This window comes from Hesperophylax consimilis, chromosome 14, assembly GCF_061612785.1.
Source record: "Hesperophylax consimilis isolate HC1 chromosome 14, BYU_Hcon_1.0, whole genome shotgun sequence".
Lineage (NCBI taxonomy): Eukaryota > Metazoa > Arthropoda > Insecta > Trichoptera > Limnephilidae > Hesperophylax > Hesperophylax consimilis.
This window is the reverse complement of record NC_142849.1, coordinates 26,209,617-26,226,925: the sequence shown is the minus strand read 5'-3', so window position 1 is coordinate 26,226,925 and position 17,309 is coordinate 26,209,617. Positions and strand designations below refer to the sequence as shown.

The following is a 17,309-nucleotide window of genomic DNA, read 5'->3' as shown; positions in this document are numbered from 1 at the left end:
ATAAAATTATCGAAAAAAAAAATATTTATGCCTGAACATCCACAAAATAAAATAAAAGGCAGTTTTTGGATATGTTATTTTCTTGCATAAATCAAAACAGGAGGATGGTGTTAAGCGGGAATTTAAACCTTATCGCCACTACGTAAGGGTTATTATTTATAGCGGCTCAATTTAAAATATTACGCGACGTAGTGCGTCCTTAACTAATTATTGTAAGCAATAATTATTCGCCTGAAATATAAATAATATATACTAATTGAAAATATCTCCCAAGTAAGAATAAATGCATCCGACGGGAACTGAACCCGCACATTTTCGGTGCACCTTATTGGTGCATTAATGCTAGAGACACCCATTCATAGCATTAACGATATTTTCGCGAATTAAAGCGATAAATGTTGTTTTTAGCGATTAAAAAAAAAATTAGTCGCTATAATCTTGTATCGACAGATCTTAGAACGAACATGACACACTCTACTGTAGAAACATGTGCCATGTTTAGTTTCAATCAATAATACAATAAAAAAGTTTCAAGTGATGTTTTTAATTTAATTGTTTTTCCCCTCTTGCCGACTCCCATTCCTTGACGTTATCCTATTTAGCTTTAAACGCTATGAAAACGTAAAATTAAAGCCTTAAAAGCAATTTTTTTCAATAATTAATGCTACATTTCTTAAAAATTAAGCTGTGAATGGTCGTCTCTAATTATTGCTTATAATAATTGGTTATCCTTTGTGCCGTGCATAAAAAACTAAATTCTAAAGTGGCGCCATCTCGGCGAAGAGTTTAAAAGGCATCGATGAGCGCCGTTCATGTTTCGGAGAAAATTCAATACTATGGTCAATATCCACTCTCTGCGCGTAATAATAATTAATGTTCCCAGGTGACATTTCTCGATGAGCAATATGAAATTAATTCGCACCACGTGACTCACGATACGTGATCGTTAGAACGAAAATTCGAGCCGATTGAATTTTTTAACTTAATTTTTTTTTTTTTTTTTTAAACTTCCGATTTAGTTGTCCGGGTTAAGTCTTCCCCAAAGGAAAAACTTAACCCTTCCACTCACTTTTCCACAAATGATCATCTAGTCAATCAACATTATGTAAGTGCATTATATAAGCAAAATAAATACAAAACAATACAAGAACAACACGTCAAATCACCAGAGATCAAATGGGAAAATAATTCACCGTCTCCAGATATTTTCATATCAGAGGGTTCGGCTCGGTAGAACTTCTAACAGGGCCTATAAATCCTACTGATCCCTCAACATAAATATTTAAAAAATCTTTTGTTATCCTACATGTATTCAAAATGACCGACTTTTGCATCTTTATATATAATTTTTTTGATAGATCTAATACGCCTAAATTTTTAATTAGAGAGCTAGGTATAATGCCAGTAGCCGAAATAACGAAGTAAATAGTCTTTCATTTATTGTCTTATTACTATTATTTGCTTTGATTTTTGATGGAATTATTTTCGGTTGATAATTATTATTTTTAGATTGATCAAAATTATCGATATCGATAGCGCTAGCCAATTCTGTTTAGAATCCGACTTATTTGCGGTTCGTACATCAATAAGACAACTGACATTATAACTACGCTTTTCCCGGAGATACGTTTTCTGGCTATGTCATCAACTCTCGCAGACTTAAAGTTACTTAAATAAATATTAAATTTCTTAGTTCTTCCAACATTTTACGTGACGCAAGCTGATTATGAATTCATAATTCTTCAGAACTCCGGCTTTTTAAGATTCACAAGTTCTTGGGATTCGATTTGATTGAATTTAAACTTATTAGCTCTCAAGAATCCTTGGAGTTAAAATTTATTGGAAAGTTTATTAAGATTATTGGAAAGCACGTATTTCCAAGAAAAATCTTAATTTGTTTTTTTTTATTACTTTGACATTATAAAATGTGATGTATGGTAATAAGTTGAGTATTTAAGCGATAGATGGCGCTATTCATAAAGCTTACTCCAGAGTCCGTCAGATGTCGCTAGAGTGTAACAGATGCTTGTGAGGTTATAGTGATAGGGAACAAGCTTCTCCTACCAGAGAATTACCAACCCTCGGGTAATGATCAGTGTAGCCAAATCCAGACCAATTATTTGTAACGTAAATAAACACAATTATAAGTAGAACCTTTTACTTTTTAACAAAGAGTTCCCAACCCTAAAGTCTGCTAAGTAAGACAGATATAACATAAAATGTAGGCACTTTGTCAACTACTTCACTGAGATATTATTTTTCTAATTTCAAACCAGTTTGACAGTACTATAAAAACAAGTGTTATGTAAAAAATATTTGACATTTCTTTTCAATAATTTTCTTATAAAATTTTAGTTGTTTTTAATCGTTTTTATACATAAAAATAAATCCACACATTTAACAATGTCAGAAAACCAAGTCAAGGTACAGTATTATTAGATTAAGATTTGCGTCTTACTTTTTACTTTGTGGCAAAATTCAATCTGTTTTGCAATATGGAATTGTTGCCTGGGGTGTTGAATTTAAAACTCATTTCTTGGGTTTAGATGAATTAAAAAGGAAGATAGGTTACTGAGACAACGCGCGTGGTTGCACTGAGCTGGGTACAGTGGACAAGCCGGTGATTTATTGCATGCAGTATCGCACATAAGCCCGTCGGTCAGAAAAGCTGTCACCGGCTGCCACAAACAAGTCGCTCTTGGCTATTTTTTGTGAAAAAAATGCTTAGCTGTGCTTTTGAGTTGTGAGCAAATCATATTCAAGAAAAAAACAAATCTTTGAGCAAATCATATTCAAGAAAAAAACAGAATTTTTTCCACTTCAATAAATACGATTATTGATAATGCTTTTCGAATAAAATAAAGTGAAAGTAATTTATATAAATATTTCACCAACAAATGTAGATATACGAGTAATATGTCTCAACGCCATCTAGTGGGAAATTTAGCACTAACAAAGCCTTTCCTTGTTTACGCTCGCCAGTCAGTGGGCTGCTTTGAGCTCGCGACTGTTGTCGCGAGGAGGTAAGAGAAACGAGGTGCGGTCATAATAATATGGTCGTTTCACCCGTACACATATTCTTTTCATAGCTTTATCTCTTTCTAATGCGTTCCGTTCATTTAGCTATGTATGTTGTTATTTGTAGACATTCATTCATTCGCACAAATTCGTTGCGGCTATTCTTTTCTCGTGCGTTTCGTAATTCGATTTAAATCTAGAAACAGGAACAAGCTATATTTTTGTTCGATTAGTACCAACACAACGCGTCTTTGTATATATATCAATGTTCTTAGGTAAATGTATCAAATTCCTAGCGAAGTTAGTAGTCAACAATGGAGTACTGGTACATATAGATCCACAAAGAAAGCAAGGCTGACATAAGCGTAATTAGTAAGATTAAGAAAGAGACGCTTAGATGGTTTGGGCATGTAGAGCGAATGAGTTAAGAAACGAGTGTAAGGAGAATATATGACGGAAATTTGAATAGTAACAGAAGTCGGGGACGCCCGAGGAAGACATGGCACGATCAAGTGAATCAGATTTTTCAGTTTTTTTCGAACAGCAATAGACTATGGCTATATAACTATAAACATAGTATATTTTTTTCAGATTTCTCAACCAAAAATACATACAACCACAAATTTTAACTACCCTACATAGAAGGCGGTCTTCGGCAGGGATATGTCTTATATCATCTCATAAAATGAATTCCAAATGGTTGAGTTCAATTCTAACTGGTTTAAAATCTTAGTATATAAAAAATTTGCCTGCGTATGTTTGTGCTCGCAAAACTCAAAGTCGAGTGATATCGGCTGAAAATTTTAAAGATTGTTGTTATTAGTGCCAGGAGTGTTTAGAGATGTTTAAATTATAGAAGAAGTCGGGGACGCTCGAGGAATACTTACGCAATATCTCTTTACTTACTTCAATGAAATTTTATGAAAGTGTATGGTTGGTTCCAGCTTGAAATATAGAATAGTTTTGGACCCGGTAGGTGGCGCTGTTGTAGAGATCTATTTTAAAAAAATGCTTTTCCAGCTTTATCGTCCAAAAATACATACAACCACAAATTTTAGCTTCTCTTTTTCTTCTCTTTGAACCCCTCTCAAAAATTTTTAATGCGATTAAGGATTTTTTTTAAAAGGGTCGTAATTAATTTTTAAGTTGTGTAAGCTATTTATATTGGCAAAAAAACGGATTGACAAAAATTTTGTTCACCAGATCGCACGATAATAAATTAAAATTCATTACTATAATTTAAAACAACAATATTGTTTAGACTTCATTTAATTATTACATTTTATTTATTACACTTGAATACGGAAGAATAAAAAATAATTGATAAATTAATAAACTTAACACATTTTGAAAAATATGTCTATGGAAGCAGCCAAAAAGAGAACTAACAAACAAACTGTTTTGACACAAGGAATCACTGCAGCTGCCGGTTTTAATGTATAATATTTTACAGGTAATCCAATTGCCAGACATTTGGCGAACCTGCAACAAAATCCGATCTGCTGTGTACAGGCTCGGATTCGATCTGCGAGAGTTTTTCAAGCCGCTAGATCCAAAACAGAGGAACCTGGTTTCAGGTAATGTCATTTTCAGCTGACTTTCAATAAAAAAACTTTTATCAAGCCATCCAAATTCAAAAACGTACTTTGGTGGTTAAAATGAATCCATCAACTATCGACATTATATTTCAGGTACGTGTGAACTCAACTGCCTGCTCTTTCATAGTACAAGCATCACGTCTCTGATGTAGAGTGGTATATCAAAATCAATCTTGAAGGCTCAAATTTATGTTGTTTTCTATATCCAACAGCACAACACACACTTCATTTCTTTCTTTTTCCTTGCCCATCGCTTCCCCCCTCATTGTCAACTTGTATAAATTTAGTTCATGGTTGTAATTTACGCCGCGAGATGTCAGTTATGTATAAATTTAATGCAAGGTTTTAACTTATTTCTAAAGATGTCACTCATCCGAGGATTCTACTTACTGACAATTCATTAACAAGTCATCGTCTTACAAACCCGTTCTGGAAATTTTTGCTGATACTTTCACAAAAAGTGCTAGTAAATTTAACGTTATATATTATTAATGTTCTTCGCTAAATATCAAAAGAATAATGTTGATATTTAGCATTAAAGGCATTAGCATTCTTTTCATATTCACAGTGTTCCAAAAAGTTTTTCATGACATATACAGATTTCCGAAAAATTTCAGAGCGGATTTTTTGCAAGTCGACGACTCGCATAAATATACCACTCACGCACCCGTTAATTTCTCTCAGAAAATTTGACGAGAGATAAATATCTCTTTAAAATAAATGTTTAAAGGCGTCTAACATAATCTAATGGAACAACGGAGAACTCAAAAATACATTTGTAATAATATTTATTTGCATACTTGTATATACAGTTTACAGGTAAATATATAATACAAGTGCAAGTAATACAAAAATGTTCCTAATGTAAAACGTGGTAGTAGAGTGTAAAATAATCAGTAACTGTATATAAATGTTTGTAGTAAAGTTTTGTGAACATTTCACCAGGAGAACCTGTTCTGAGGTGTTCGTATGTTTTAAATAAAGTTATTGTGTATTAAGTTAAAGTACATCATAATAGTATACATAGTAAAAATTTAGCAACAATGTGACAAATGTAACAATGAAGCAATTACGACAAAAATGTAATTCATATTTTGTTTAGACTACTGTTTTTAAGTTTGCAACATGTTAAATACCTCAATCCCATCCTACTGATCGCAAACTACAGCATCAAGCGGTGCCAAAATCATTGCATCAAAGATCTAGTTCGTGCCAATCATTATTATGGTTGACTTGATATTATTTGCTATTTCAATGATCATTGCTTTCTCATAGCTAACTGCGCACGTACATATCAATTAAAATGCTAATGCTTATTTTGAACCATTTACTACAAATTCATAAACTATATTTAAATATATACATATACCCGCAATAAAGAATTAAAGCATAATTGATTAAAATTTCAACTTCTTAATTTAATTTAAAGTCTTTTGTTGCTCAAACGAGTTGGAGATTCATAAAAAGTGAAACTTTTGATAAAGGATATTTAATTTTCTTCTTTCCTTACCAACTATTCACTGCTTTTATACTCCTCAACCCTTTCATGTTTTCCTGTTGCCCCCATTTCGTACTTATGGTACTTTACTTACTTGTAATATGCTTTGCTCTTCGGTCTTATATATTTAACATACCTATTAATAAATATTATATAATAAAATTTCAATTTCCACTTTCAGAATCTCGTTTCCTCACAATCTTTGGTGGTCCATTAAAGGAACTGATCGGTCTCTCAGATCAAGAGGTCACAGAACTAACTGACTACTTCCGGACTCAAGATGGTCGCATTCTTTACGGCCAGTTGTGCGGCGTTGTCCATGGAGAAGGTTAGATATTTGATGTATTAAAACGAGACCAAGTCTTAAGTTACGTACATATACGATAGTCGCACACCTATTTGCAAACAACATCCAAACATTTGTCGTTTAAACAGATTTAACCAAGGAATTTGATCGATAGCAAAAGGCTGCGATTCATTGAGCTCTTTTTCTCTTCATACTTAAAATCGATGTATTGGTCTTATGATTTCAATCATTTTCCAACATTGTCGGGTATTCTCCAGGGGTCATATCTTGAACCCCTGTTGTTTATCAACAATAAACGAAACTCAGGTCCGTGTTAGGTACAGCCAGGCCCAACCCCATACGGGCGCTTTGGGGAAGTTTGCTCCGGGCGCCGATAATATCTAACACCTAACAGTCGAACACACCTCCCTTGAGATTATTTTTCATAAAAATTAAAATCATCCGATCAAATCATTAATTAGAGTGATCACCTACCTCATACTCGCTCTAAGTGCCGTTTGGCTCAAGGCCGGCCCTGGGTACAGCATAAGAAAAAAATCCTCAAATATTAGATTTTAATTGAAAAAGGCTAACTTTACCCTATGTGACCAGTAGGGGAAAATAATACAGTTTTCTTGCTCAATCACTTTACAGTCTTGCTCGTTTTCAGCGCTAATTGCAGATTATATTCTAGATACCAGAGGGCCCCCGGTGACAGACATCTCTAAGGCCTCGCGCTCCATTTGCCCCTCGGAGCGCCAGCCCCCGCCAAGGGGGCGCCTCACGGAGGATGAACTAAGGAGACTGTGCAACCTAATGACCACAATTGCGGGCAGGAAGCTAGTGCTGAGGCCTTACTTCCAGGACTATGAGCTGGTCAGATAAAACAACTTGTTTATAATATAATTTTATTATTAGTAGTAGAGTCGGTCTGCACAGCTAATCACACATACCATTCACCAATTTAACCTTATGCAGGTTTCCATATTAATTTTAAATTCCAATTTGGTAGTCCAGTCTTTTTAATAAATTTCACCAAGAACTAGGGTTATTGGTGGTATGCTTTATCTCCTGGATCTATAATCCCAGGTGTTTTAAGCCTTCATCCCATCAAAGCGACGAGTTGACAACATAGACTAATAGGTGTTTCTTCATCCTGTTCACATTTTCTATATAATATGCGCTTCTGTGCTTGTTCTTGGTACTTTTCACTTTCAATCTACTAACTAGCTATGTACCTATTATATTGTGTATAGTTTTCTCTAAATTCTATGTTATGAATATCTCCACTTCGATTGAAGTAAAGTGATGAGGTCGGCTGTCAGATTCCTTGCATTAATTTCAAACTATTTTTAATGTCCAGATTTCTAAAAATGACGGCCGCGTGACCTTCAGCCACTTTGCGCGAATCCTCAGCTTTGTGGGGCTTCTGTTAGCCTCGGAAGACCTGAACCTTCTTATCAAGCGGTACATCGCTGACGCCTACACAGTGGACTACGAGGAGTTCCTCAAGGAGATTGAGCTCATAGCACTCAGGGGAAAAGAGGATACGGTAGGTTGTGGACTACGTATACAGGCATATTTAAGTGTGACGGTGTTAACTAAATCCGATAGTAATAGATTCTTCGGATTTTGAATTCTCGAAATTTATGTTCAAAGCCAAGGACCTTACCTCTCTGCCACTGATGTCATATTTGGCTATGTAAGTCTTCGACTACTTTTTTACATCTTTCTTATTTTTTAGTGTCCATTATTTATTTAAAAAAAAATTTCATTTTGTATGTAGTGTACATCTATTCTTAAACTACTATAAAAATATTCTATTATCTACGTACTAATATTTGGACTTCACAACCGTGAGACATAAACCCACGAAAAACTTAAATACTTTTGGTTTCATGCCAGCACACAATTTTAGCAAATCAATTGCAGGTAAATTTCAACCCCCAACGCATCATCCAGACGAAGGGCGCCATCTACTCCAGCGGAGTTCCAGAAAAGTTAACCGTGGACAACTGCTTTACCAACGAGGGTATCTTCCACCCCTCCCTCACCCCCGCCAAGATACCCTGCGACAACTACAACCTCCTGATGGCTCATATCAAACACCACATCTGCATCAACCGCATCCGAGTCTGCGAGTTCTTCAGGGTAAGGAATTCAGATATGTTTAAAGGTTTTTATTTAACATTTCCAGCTAAATGTTAAATAGGAACCTTGAAATCTGCGTGTCGTGCAGAGTCGTAAATATTATATCGTTTGTTGAATGTTGAATTTAGCAGTTATCTCGGATCTGAAACACCTCAATACTTAAAAAAAAACTTTTGTATAAAAACCAGCAATCTTTAGTTCTTACCTATATGTGGAATGCTATTTTCTTTTGTTGGCACCGGTATACGATCAGAAAATGCGCAGAAACGCATTTCAAACATTTGTATGTGGTTGGCATTTTCCGCTTGCAACAGCTCCGTTGTCAAATGATTTACATGCTTTTAAGTCTCCTATTGCCTCCTACATTTCAGCCGATGTAAAACCTCAGGGTCTCTTGAATGATTTCATTTTTTTTAATAGACTCAGCTTGTGTTCGTCTCCTATTCTAGAAACATTTTTTTCTGATCATTCATCAACTATCAACATTTTTCCCCTAGCCATTCGACATCCTAAATTCCGGGCGCATCCCTCGCAGTCAGTTCGAGAAGGCTCTGGACATCATGGGTATGGGCAGCCTGGGGCTCCTACCCTTAACAGAAGAGGAAAGGCACTTGATCAGTCAGCAGTATCTTGACCCCTGTGATGAGTTTCAGGTCTCCTGGAGGGCGTTTGAATCCGATGTAAACCAAGGTTCGTGCGAAGCCAAATCATTTTTCCTGTACATAATCTCTTTTCATTTACGCTTATTAATTTAGATTGTTTGATTCTCAGTTGATATCACACATGCTAGTACTAAGTTTTTTTTATTTATTTGATTATTTGACTATAGTCTTTGAATTTTACAAATTTTACTTCTTTATTGCAAACAGTATTCACTATCCAAAAGCTGGACCAGTATCCTCAGCTTCCTGTAGAAGAATACATTGCATCACAGAAAGGATTTAAAGCGGAGGTAGGAACAGTTCCCGAGAGGCTGAAGCAGGTGGTGGAGGGGAGATATTTCACCCTGCGGGATCTTTTCCAGGACTTTGATATGTAAGTGAAAAATAATAAAATTCATCCTTCAATCCTTTATTAAATAAAGAATTTCAATGAAACAAAACAACATTTAAAACAATAAACACTGATACTAAATACCATATATTATAAGTTCGTTCATTAAAAATAAAACTAATCTAAACGTTCCGGCTCGACTCTGGTGTCATAGATAACCACCAGACACCAGGAACGGCATTGCAGATAATATTGAAAATTGTGTGACGTCATCTGAGTCAAAACCTCTTGGCGCCACTTTGCGCTTCAAATTGAGCAGTTTTTAATTGAATTTAAAAACGTGTCCTTCAAAAAAAAAATTTAAGAACATTTAAAGTTCTCAAAATGATTATATATTGACAAATCGATTCTGCTGTAGATATAGTTTATCAACATTTAATTATTTAATATGAACTCCGATTAAAATCGCTTTCGTTTCGTATCATTCTTGGTCAATAGGAAATTATCCAACTAAATTATTTATGTTTGGTCATAGCGCATGCAAAATAATTTTACTTTATCTATGAAATGTACAAAGTCTTGCTGGAATACAATTTGAGCATATCAAAAAATCATTGATGGTTATCTAAGATGACCGTATTATTGATCAACTTGTTGACGTGTACCCGGCTTTACTGGGGGTTATCATATACCATCGCGGACTTTTCTGTAGGCGTTTTTAAGATAGACAATTACGTTTTACATTATTTTGATGTATCTCATAAGGTTTAGCCAGCGTTATCAATGTAAACGCATGAAAATATTTTTTTTATGACTTGATTACAAAACATCGATTATTCTCTACTTTCTATAAACATAATATGCATGTTTTTTTAGATACAAACCTTCTGAAAGAAATTTAAACTCTAAGCGATAGTGAAACCCCTATTAAAATCCATCACGTAGTTAAGAAGAACTAAGCGCACAGACAGACGCGGATAGCGACTTTATTTTATACTATTCAGAAATAATTGAAAGTTTGTTTTTTGGAATAACTTAATGAAAAATGAGTAAAACCTCAAATTAAAGAAATGAGTAAAACCTCAAATTGAAATCTGATAATATTATTACTCCAGCGTCTGGACGGTGTAGGCCCTGTGATTGGTCAAATTCAAATTGTGTTTATATAAGACTTTAAAGATTAAGACACGATTTCATACTGAAATAGAATCGCCACATGTAATACGATATTTCTTAAAAAATATCGTTTCTGCTCATACAATTTTTGGATAATATCGAAGAAAATATGTCTTAGAAAGTTCATAATCCACTGGATTAATTACATTACAGTGAAAATTATCCACAATTACGTGATTACGTTTGACGTTTGACGAAAAAAGCACGCGTTAATTCAATATGGCCGATACCCGATACGCATCGTGGCTACAGGTGGCCGACAGAGCGCCCCTCTGGCGGTGAAGAAACGAATCAAATGACTGGCGCGTATATTTAAATATGCAAAATTACTTGAACATCAAGCCTTTAATAATAAGATTTCTTCTGGAAGTTTAGTTCAACTTTGCAATGGCATTTTTCATTATTATTTATAATTTTTTTTTGCTTATTAATTACATCTGATTTTATATTGACATGTTTTCTAATTTCTAAAATTTCTAAATTATTTATTTGCGATGCTTTAATCCTGAGTGAAGTATTTTAAGACCTGAATTTTTATCGAAAGTGTGATTCAAAAGATGATTTGCAAACTCATATTCACTATTTCCATTTAGAACCCTGAGATGTTTTTTAGTTCTGACTTCAAAGTTTCTATTGGTTCTACCTTTGTAAAATAAATTACAATCCAGCCCAATTGAGTTTATAAACTCCTGATTTTTTTGTTTGATTTTCGCAATCTTTATTATTAAGAATATATTTATTCATTCTGTTATTAGTGTAAAACGCCGGTTGAATAGTACCAGGAATGTTTATATATATAATTTTAGAAGTGTCGTTATCCACAAACAGAATTCTACGCCATTGTTTATTTACATCTTAAGGACTAGGGTAAAAATACCGTTTGAAGATAATATGTTTAATTATTTTATTTAGTATTTCAACTATCAATTTATTAGAATAACCGTTATTAAATGTTATTTGTCTTATGAATGTATTGTTTTATGGTTATATGCAAAAAAAAATTTCAGGTCTTAAAATACTTCACACAGGATATAAAGCATCACAAATAAATAATTTCGAAATTTTAGAAATAAGAGAACATGTTTATAAAAGTAGATGTAATTAACAAGAATTTTTTTTTTATAAACTCTCTTTTAAATATTTTCCCACTTAACTGGTCTTTCATATTGTAATTCCTAATTCTTATAAACCCAGCCTACTCTTACCCCTCCCCCCTCCTTCCACTTCTTTTTTCCAATTGTAATCTATATTTAATTTTTGACTTCGGTGTATACTTCGTTCATGAAACATGTATTGGTTGTATATAATAAAGTGAAGTTAAAAAAGTTATTTGTTTTTTAATAAAATAAAGTTTAATCGGATAACATTATTTTATCTATTTCCATTGTATATCAATGCATACGTACATAATAAAATGTAAACATTATATTTATTTATTAATTGGACAATTTGCATGGCGCCGCTTTTGTGAGATATCACCTCAGGGGCGCTATATTGTAATAATCTACCTTTATATATAGATTTTTACTCTCCTGATGAAAGTGTATATATAATCTAACTTTAAACTTTATTAGATACAGTAACAGTTTTAGGTAAAGAATTACCACCAGTTGGAGTAAAATTCACACCTTTTAATTAAACCGACTGCTAATCACATTGCACAATTACCCTCCTTTTATCCATAAACACGGGTACAATTAATCAATATGTAATAATGTATTATTTCAGTCAACTTTGTTGTAACTATCTTTAATTTTTGTGACAAACTATACGATATTGATTCAACTTATAGACATTGACGGTTGTAACACATATTTAAGCACTGCAAGTCTCCTATGAGCAAATTATATTAGGTACCATAACAGTTAATATCAGTTGTAGACATGTAGTCAATAATAGTGTTTCATTTGAAATAATCCATCACAAATACGTAAAATTTAATTTATTCAAACAACTGTCATTCTTATTATGCCTAAATTGAGCATGTTATTATTCATTAACTCCTTCCTGTTCCGTGTTTTAACAATATATACTCACCCTCTCTCTGTGAATGACCTAATATCTATCTATTAAATGTAACTGTTGTTAGTATCACTTAAACTGGGCGCAGCCCAACCAAGTGCCGCCCGCAGGGCCTGGCAGCAAAAACCCGCGGAGCGGGTTTTTAACTGCTAGTATTTGATTATTGAAGACAATATTAGCAATTCTTAAACGAATATTTGAAACAGAAAACCAGAAAAAGATACGGTCCCATCTAGGACTCGAACCAGGACCCTTGCCTTGCCGGGGCCTGGGTTACATCTCCCGTATCCAGAGGGCCATCAGAGGGGACTCCATCCAGGCAACCATGGCAGTGATGATTTTGTTACTTGATTGGCGTAGTCTGCACCATAAGCTTCCCATGTGGTGGCGGAGAAGCGCTCTGGAAGAGTGTATTCGTCCTTCCAGGAACATTTCCGTGGCGCTGCAGTATCTCGGTAGGCGGAATAGTTGGCGATAAGCATTATTGTAAGCGACTTTTAGTTTATGCCATTGGGATGTAGTGTAATCCACCCACAGTTCTGACGTGTACAGCGAAGTACAAAATGCATTGAAAAGTATCTTTTTCACGTTTGTACTGCAAAAGTGAAAACGCCTTGACAGCAAACCTGCTCTAACGGATATCTTTCCATATCCTCGATGTCTTTCAGGTCGTCTGTGATAATATGTCCCAGGTATTTGACGCTACGACTAACATACATTTTCCTTCCATCTAGCCATACTGAAGGAATTGCTAATATTGTCATCAATAATTAAATAATTGAAATTGTTTATTTACTATCAACGTAATCAATTAACACTTTTACCATGAAAGTTCTGAGGGAATACTGATCTTTGAGCTCTGATTCTTTAGGCACAGGAGTGGACTGGTAACCAAAGGTCAATTCCGGCAGGTGATGAAGGCAGCTGGTCTTCGACTATCCTTTAAAGAACTCAGAAATCTGGAGGATGGATTCACGGATGGAACGGATTTCACTTATAGGCCGTTCTTGAAACCGGTAAACACTATTCAAAGATAATAATTTCAGCTGTCTGTATATGAAATGTTATTCCCGCGTCTAACTTTAAATTAACTCAAGACAAATAGGCTTTGAATTAAAGTGTCGTTTTTAGAGTAGGTATCTACATATTATTAGAAAATTATTTTATTTAAATCAAGAAATTAGTAATTGTGCATTTAACATGTGTATTTCTTTTGATTAATTTTTTGACAGATTTCAGTGAACTTTCAAATTACCAACTGTGTTCATCTGAAATTTGAATTTCTCGTATCTCTCTGAAATAAAACTAACCAGATTAAAAGGCATCCTAAAGCAAAGATTTTATAAATACTTTCAGCTTCACAAATCCTACAATTATTATAACATCGCTAATCTTAATATATTAAAATCAAGTGACATTGTGTTCGTACACGCTAATTTCCGAAACCGCCCAACCGATTTCAATTAAATTTTGTGAATGGATTTTTTTTCAGTATATTATTTATTATATTTTCACCATTTTTGAATAAATATTATCGTTTTTTTTTAATATTTTCAAACCATCTTTTTTTTGTTAAGACACACATTCCCGGGTTACGAATAGCCTGACAATATTTGAAAATCACCTACTTCCACAACAGCAGGCGGAAAATTTTGCTTGTGTTGCGATGGAGAACTTAGCCAGCCGAGGAATTAAACACACTACGCCTGGGTGGGACCCAAACGCGATGTCAACTCAGCCACCGACCGGTATTTGAACGCTTACTACGTGGCCTTAAAGCGCAAATGCTCTGATAATACCTAATGCTTAACAGTCCTAATACATCGCGCTTGACATTATTTTTCACAAAAACGGCGCTACTCAGAAAAAAACAAATCATTTGAATATTATTGATTACAGTGATGGTTCCATGATAATTCAACACAGTGACAATTCAACACACCTTTAAAAAGTGATATAAAGTCATAAGAAACGATGAAAATAAAATAAACCTAACCTAACCTAACCTACTTAACCCAGTTAATAAAGTTTTTGTTTCATCACTTTCCATGACTTTATATAACTTTTTAAAGATGTGATGAATTATCATTTTGGTGATTTATCCGGTCACCGTTTAGATATATTCTGAAGGACTAATATTTGATCAGGAAATGGTCATGCAGTCACATTTTGAAAACTATCTTGATTTAAAAAAAACATACTCTTTTTTCTCCGTGTGGAATGGTTGGAACCTAGTCAACCTTGTGTTTTAGAAGACAGGATAATTTCAATACTAACATTACCTAAAACAAATTGGTTACTACATCATCTGCTTCTTTTTAAAAGTTTTACCCAATTAAAAATGTTTGTTAAAGACATATTTAACCAACTGTCTGTTGAAAAAATACATTTTTCGTATTATTAACTGTAATATTATATTATACGTTCAACTATTCGTTTTTCGTTCGTTTCATGTTGGATATCCGGGCATGCCTTAGGCCAGTATTTAATTGAGGCCATGTTAAAAAATACCGTCTAATTAACATCACCAAAAACTACACCGAAGAAAAAAATTACTCTGAAAAACTGGAAAACTAATAACGGTGTCTATTAATGAATTTCACCCACCTAATAACGAAAAATAAAACAAATTTTGCCAAGAAATGAAGGCTATTATAAGGCAGTCCCTCGACTTCTCATTACCCGGATGTTTAATCTTCTTTGAAATTGTAATTTCTAATGTTCTAACTTTTACGTAGCTTTTTGCTGCCGCGTTGAATAATTAACCCCTTATCCTTATAATAAACCACTGTAGAAATTAGACTTATTTTTCTTTCAAAGTAACGTAATATCGTAGCATGAACTTTGTACCTCTGTAGCAGCAAAAACTCTTGATTGGTGAATCTTGAACACTTCTCCAGTGAACCAATTTTCAGTACACAGATTAGGAAATTTTTTGTAATTTTTTAAAGATCAAATTTTGATATTGATTTGTTATTTCCACTTTAATCACTAATTTTCATCGTAAATTTCACCGGTTCAGGCCTTAGTCAAAATATATTCATTCAAATGTTTTTGACTTCGAGATTTTTGAAATTATATTTGATTAAATCGAAATGGTATTTTTCCGCACATATGTCAATATTTTGATAATACGCATGTTATGTTGGATATATTAATTTATTTTAAGCCCAAGTTATCAGTTATCTCAATCATATAGTAGAAAAACATGTTTTCAAAAATAGATTTTATTAGATTACATCATTTAGTTGGCTAATTTTGAACACATTTTCAAAAAACGAGATTATCAACGCTCTTGAAGTTAAATAACAAATATCTGCGCTATTCAAGGGATATTATTATCATTATCGATATTACGACTGTCCTTGAAAAATAGCCACGTTTACTTTACTTAAGATATTTTTGTAGCTGTAAAGATTTTTGTTTTCGAAAATTCCGTTTTTTTGTATGATGATTCTCGGGATATTTCAGTTTGGCCGTGCGTCGCGCGTATTTCCTTAAAATTTTCAAACAAAAAATGTAATTTTCAAAAAAGAAAAATCGTTTTCAGCTACAACAACATCAATAATGCCATTTTTTGTAATATTAGCACTTTAGTACACCCAAAAGTCACGAGCCGCCACTCCATGTATTACGTTATTTCTGCGTGTACGTTCCCTGGTATATTTACACTATAACAAATAACGCAATGCAATGCGGCCTTAAAACGGGATATCCCAGTGAGGACCCTTTTTTTCTTTTCTCTAATTTTTGTAATTTTCTTTAAACAAATAATTAAACTACCTAGAAAATATCATCCTTCATCACTATCTATATTATATAAAATTTTGTTCTTCTTTATTCTATGACCATCTGCAACGTTTATGCTTGAACTATCTTCAACTGCCGCAACAAATGGGTGTTGGACTTTGGTTTTGATTGTAACTTCCTCTGTTATTTTCTTGTATTATATTCTGCCTGCATGTTTTGTATTCTCTTCTAATATATTATCATATTGTTTATTTTCTGTTGTGTATATTTTAACTCAGTTTTAATTATTGGTTTTGTCACATGTAATCGATTTATAAAAACCCTAAATAAAAAGTAAATACATTTGTGATAATGACCCTTTGGAGCACAAAGGTACTAAGTCACTGAAGTTGAATTGTTCAGGAGAGCAATTTTAATGTTTGAGTAGCCATAGCGGGCGCGGACATGGTGTTGTTTTCTCTGATCACTGTAGTTGGTAATTGGTATAAAGATGGACTTGTACCCTTTTTGCCTTAAAGAATCAACGAAAATGCACCGATCTCCAACAAAAAGTCACGTTTGCATGTTGGTGGACCTAGAACCTCTTAGTATGTATTTTCACACTACATGTAGCGGCCTAACTCGCGCCGAATTACAGTCATTCACGGCGAAGTCGGCACATACTCTTTCGTTCATATGCGACTTCTGTGTCACGCCAAAAGCTGCCTCTCCTCAGGATGAAAAATTAATAGAGAAGCTGAGCGCCGAAGTGAAAAAACTACTTAAGTGTGAATTGACTGATATAAGCAAAGCAATCGATTTTTTCTCTAAAAAAATG

At 33.8% G+C, this 17,309-nt stretch overlaps 1 protein-coding gene across 1 annotated transcript in view; it reads left to right on the top strand.

Annotated features, from left to right (window-relative positions):
- The first annotated feature begins 2,403 nt into the window (after nt 1-2,403).
- LOC149418116 (uncharacterized) overlaps nt 2,404-17,309 on the top strand; it is a 36,149-nt gene continuing 21,243 nt past the window's right edge. Inside the window, exons 1-9 of the mRNA XM_089639893.1 lie at nt 2,404-2,424; nt 4,472-4,595; nt 6,296-6,442; nt 7,095-7,276; nt 7,764-7,952; nt 8,333-8,551; nt 9,049-9,241; nt 9,421-9,586; nt 13,614-13,758. Coding sequence (XP_089496019.1) covers nt 2,404-2,424; nt 4,472-4,595; nt 6,296-6,442; nt 7,095-7,276; nt 7,764-7,952; nt 8,333-8,551; nt 9,049-9,241; nt 9,421-9,586; nt 13,614-13,758 — 1,386 coding nt within the window. The remainder of the gene's footprint in view (nt 2,425-4,471; nt 4,596-6,295; nt 6,443-7,094; nt 7,277-7,763; nt 7,953-8,332; nt 8,552-9,048; nt 9,242-9,420; nt 9,587-13,613; nt 13,759-17,309) is intronic.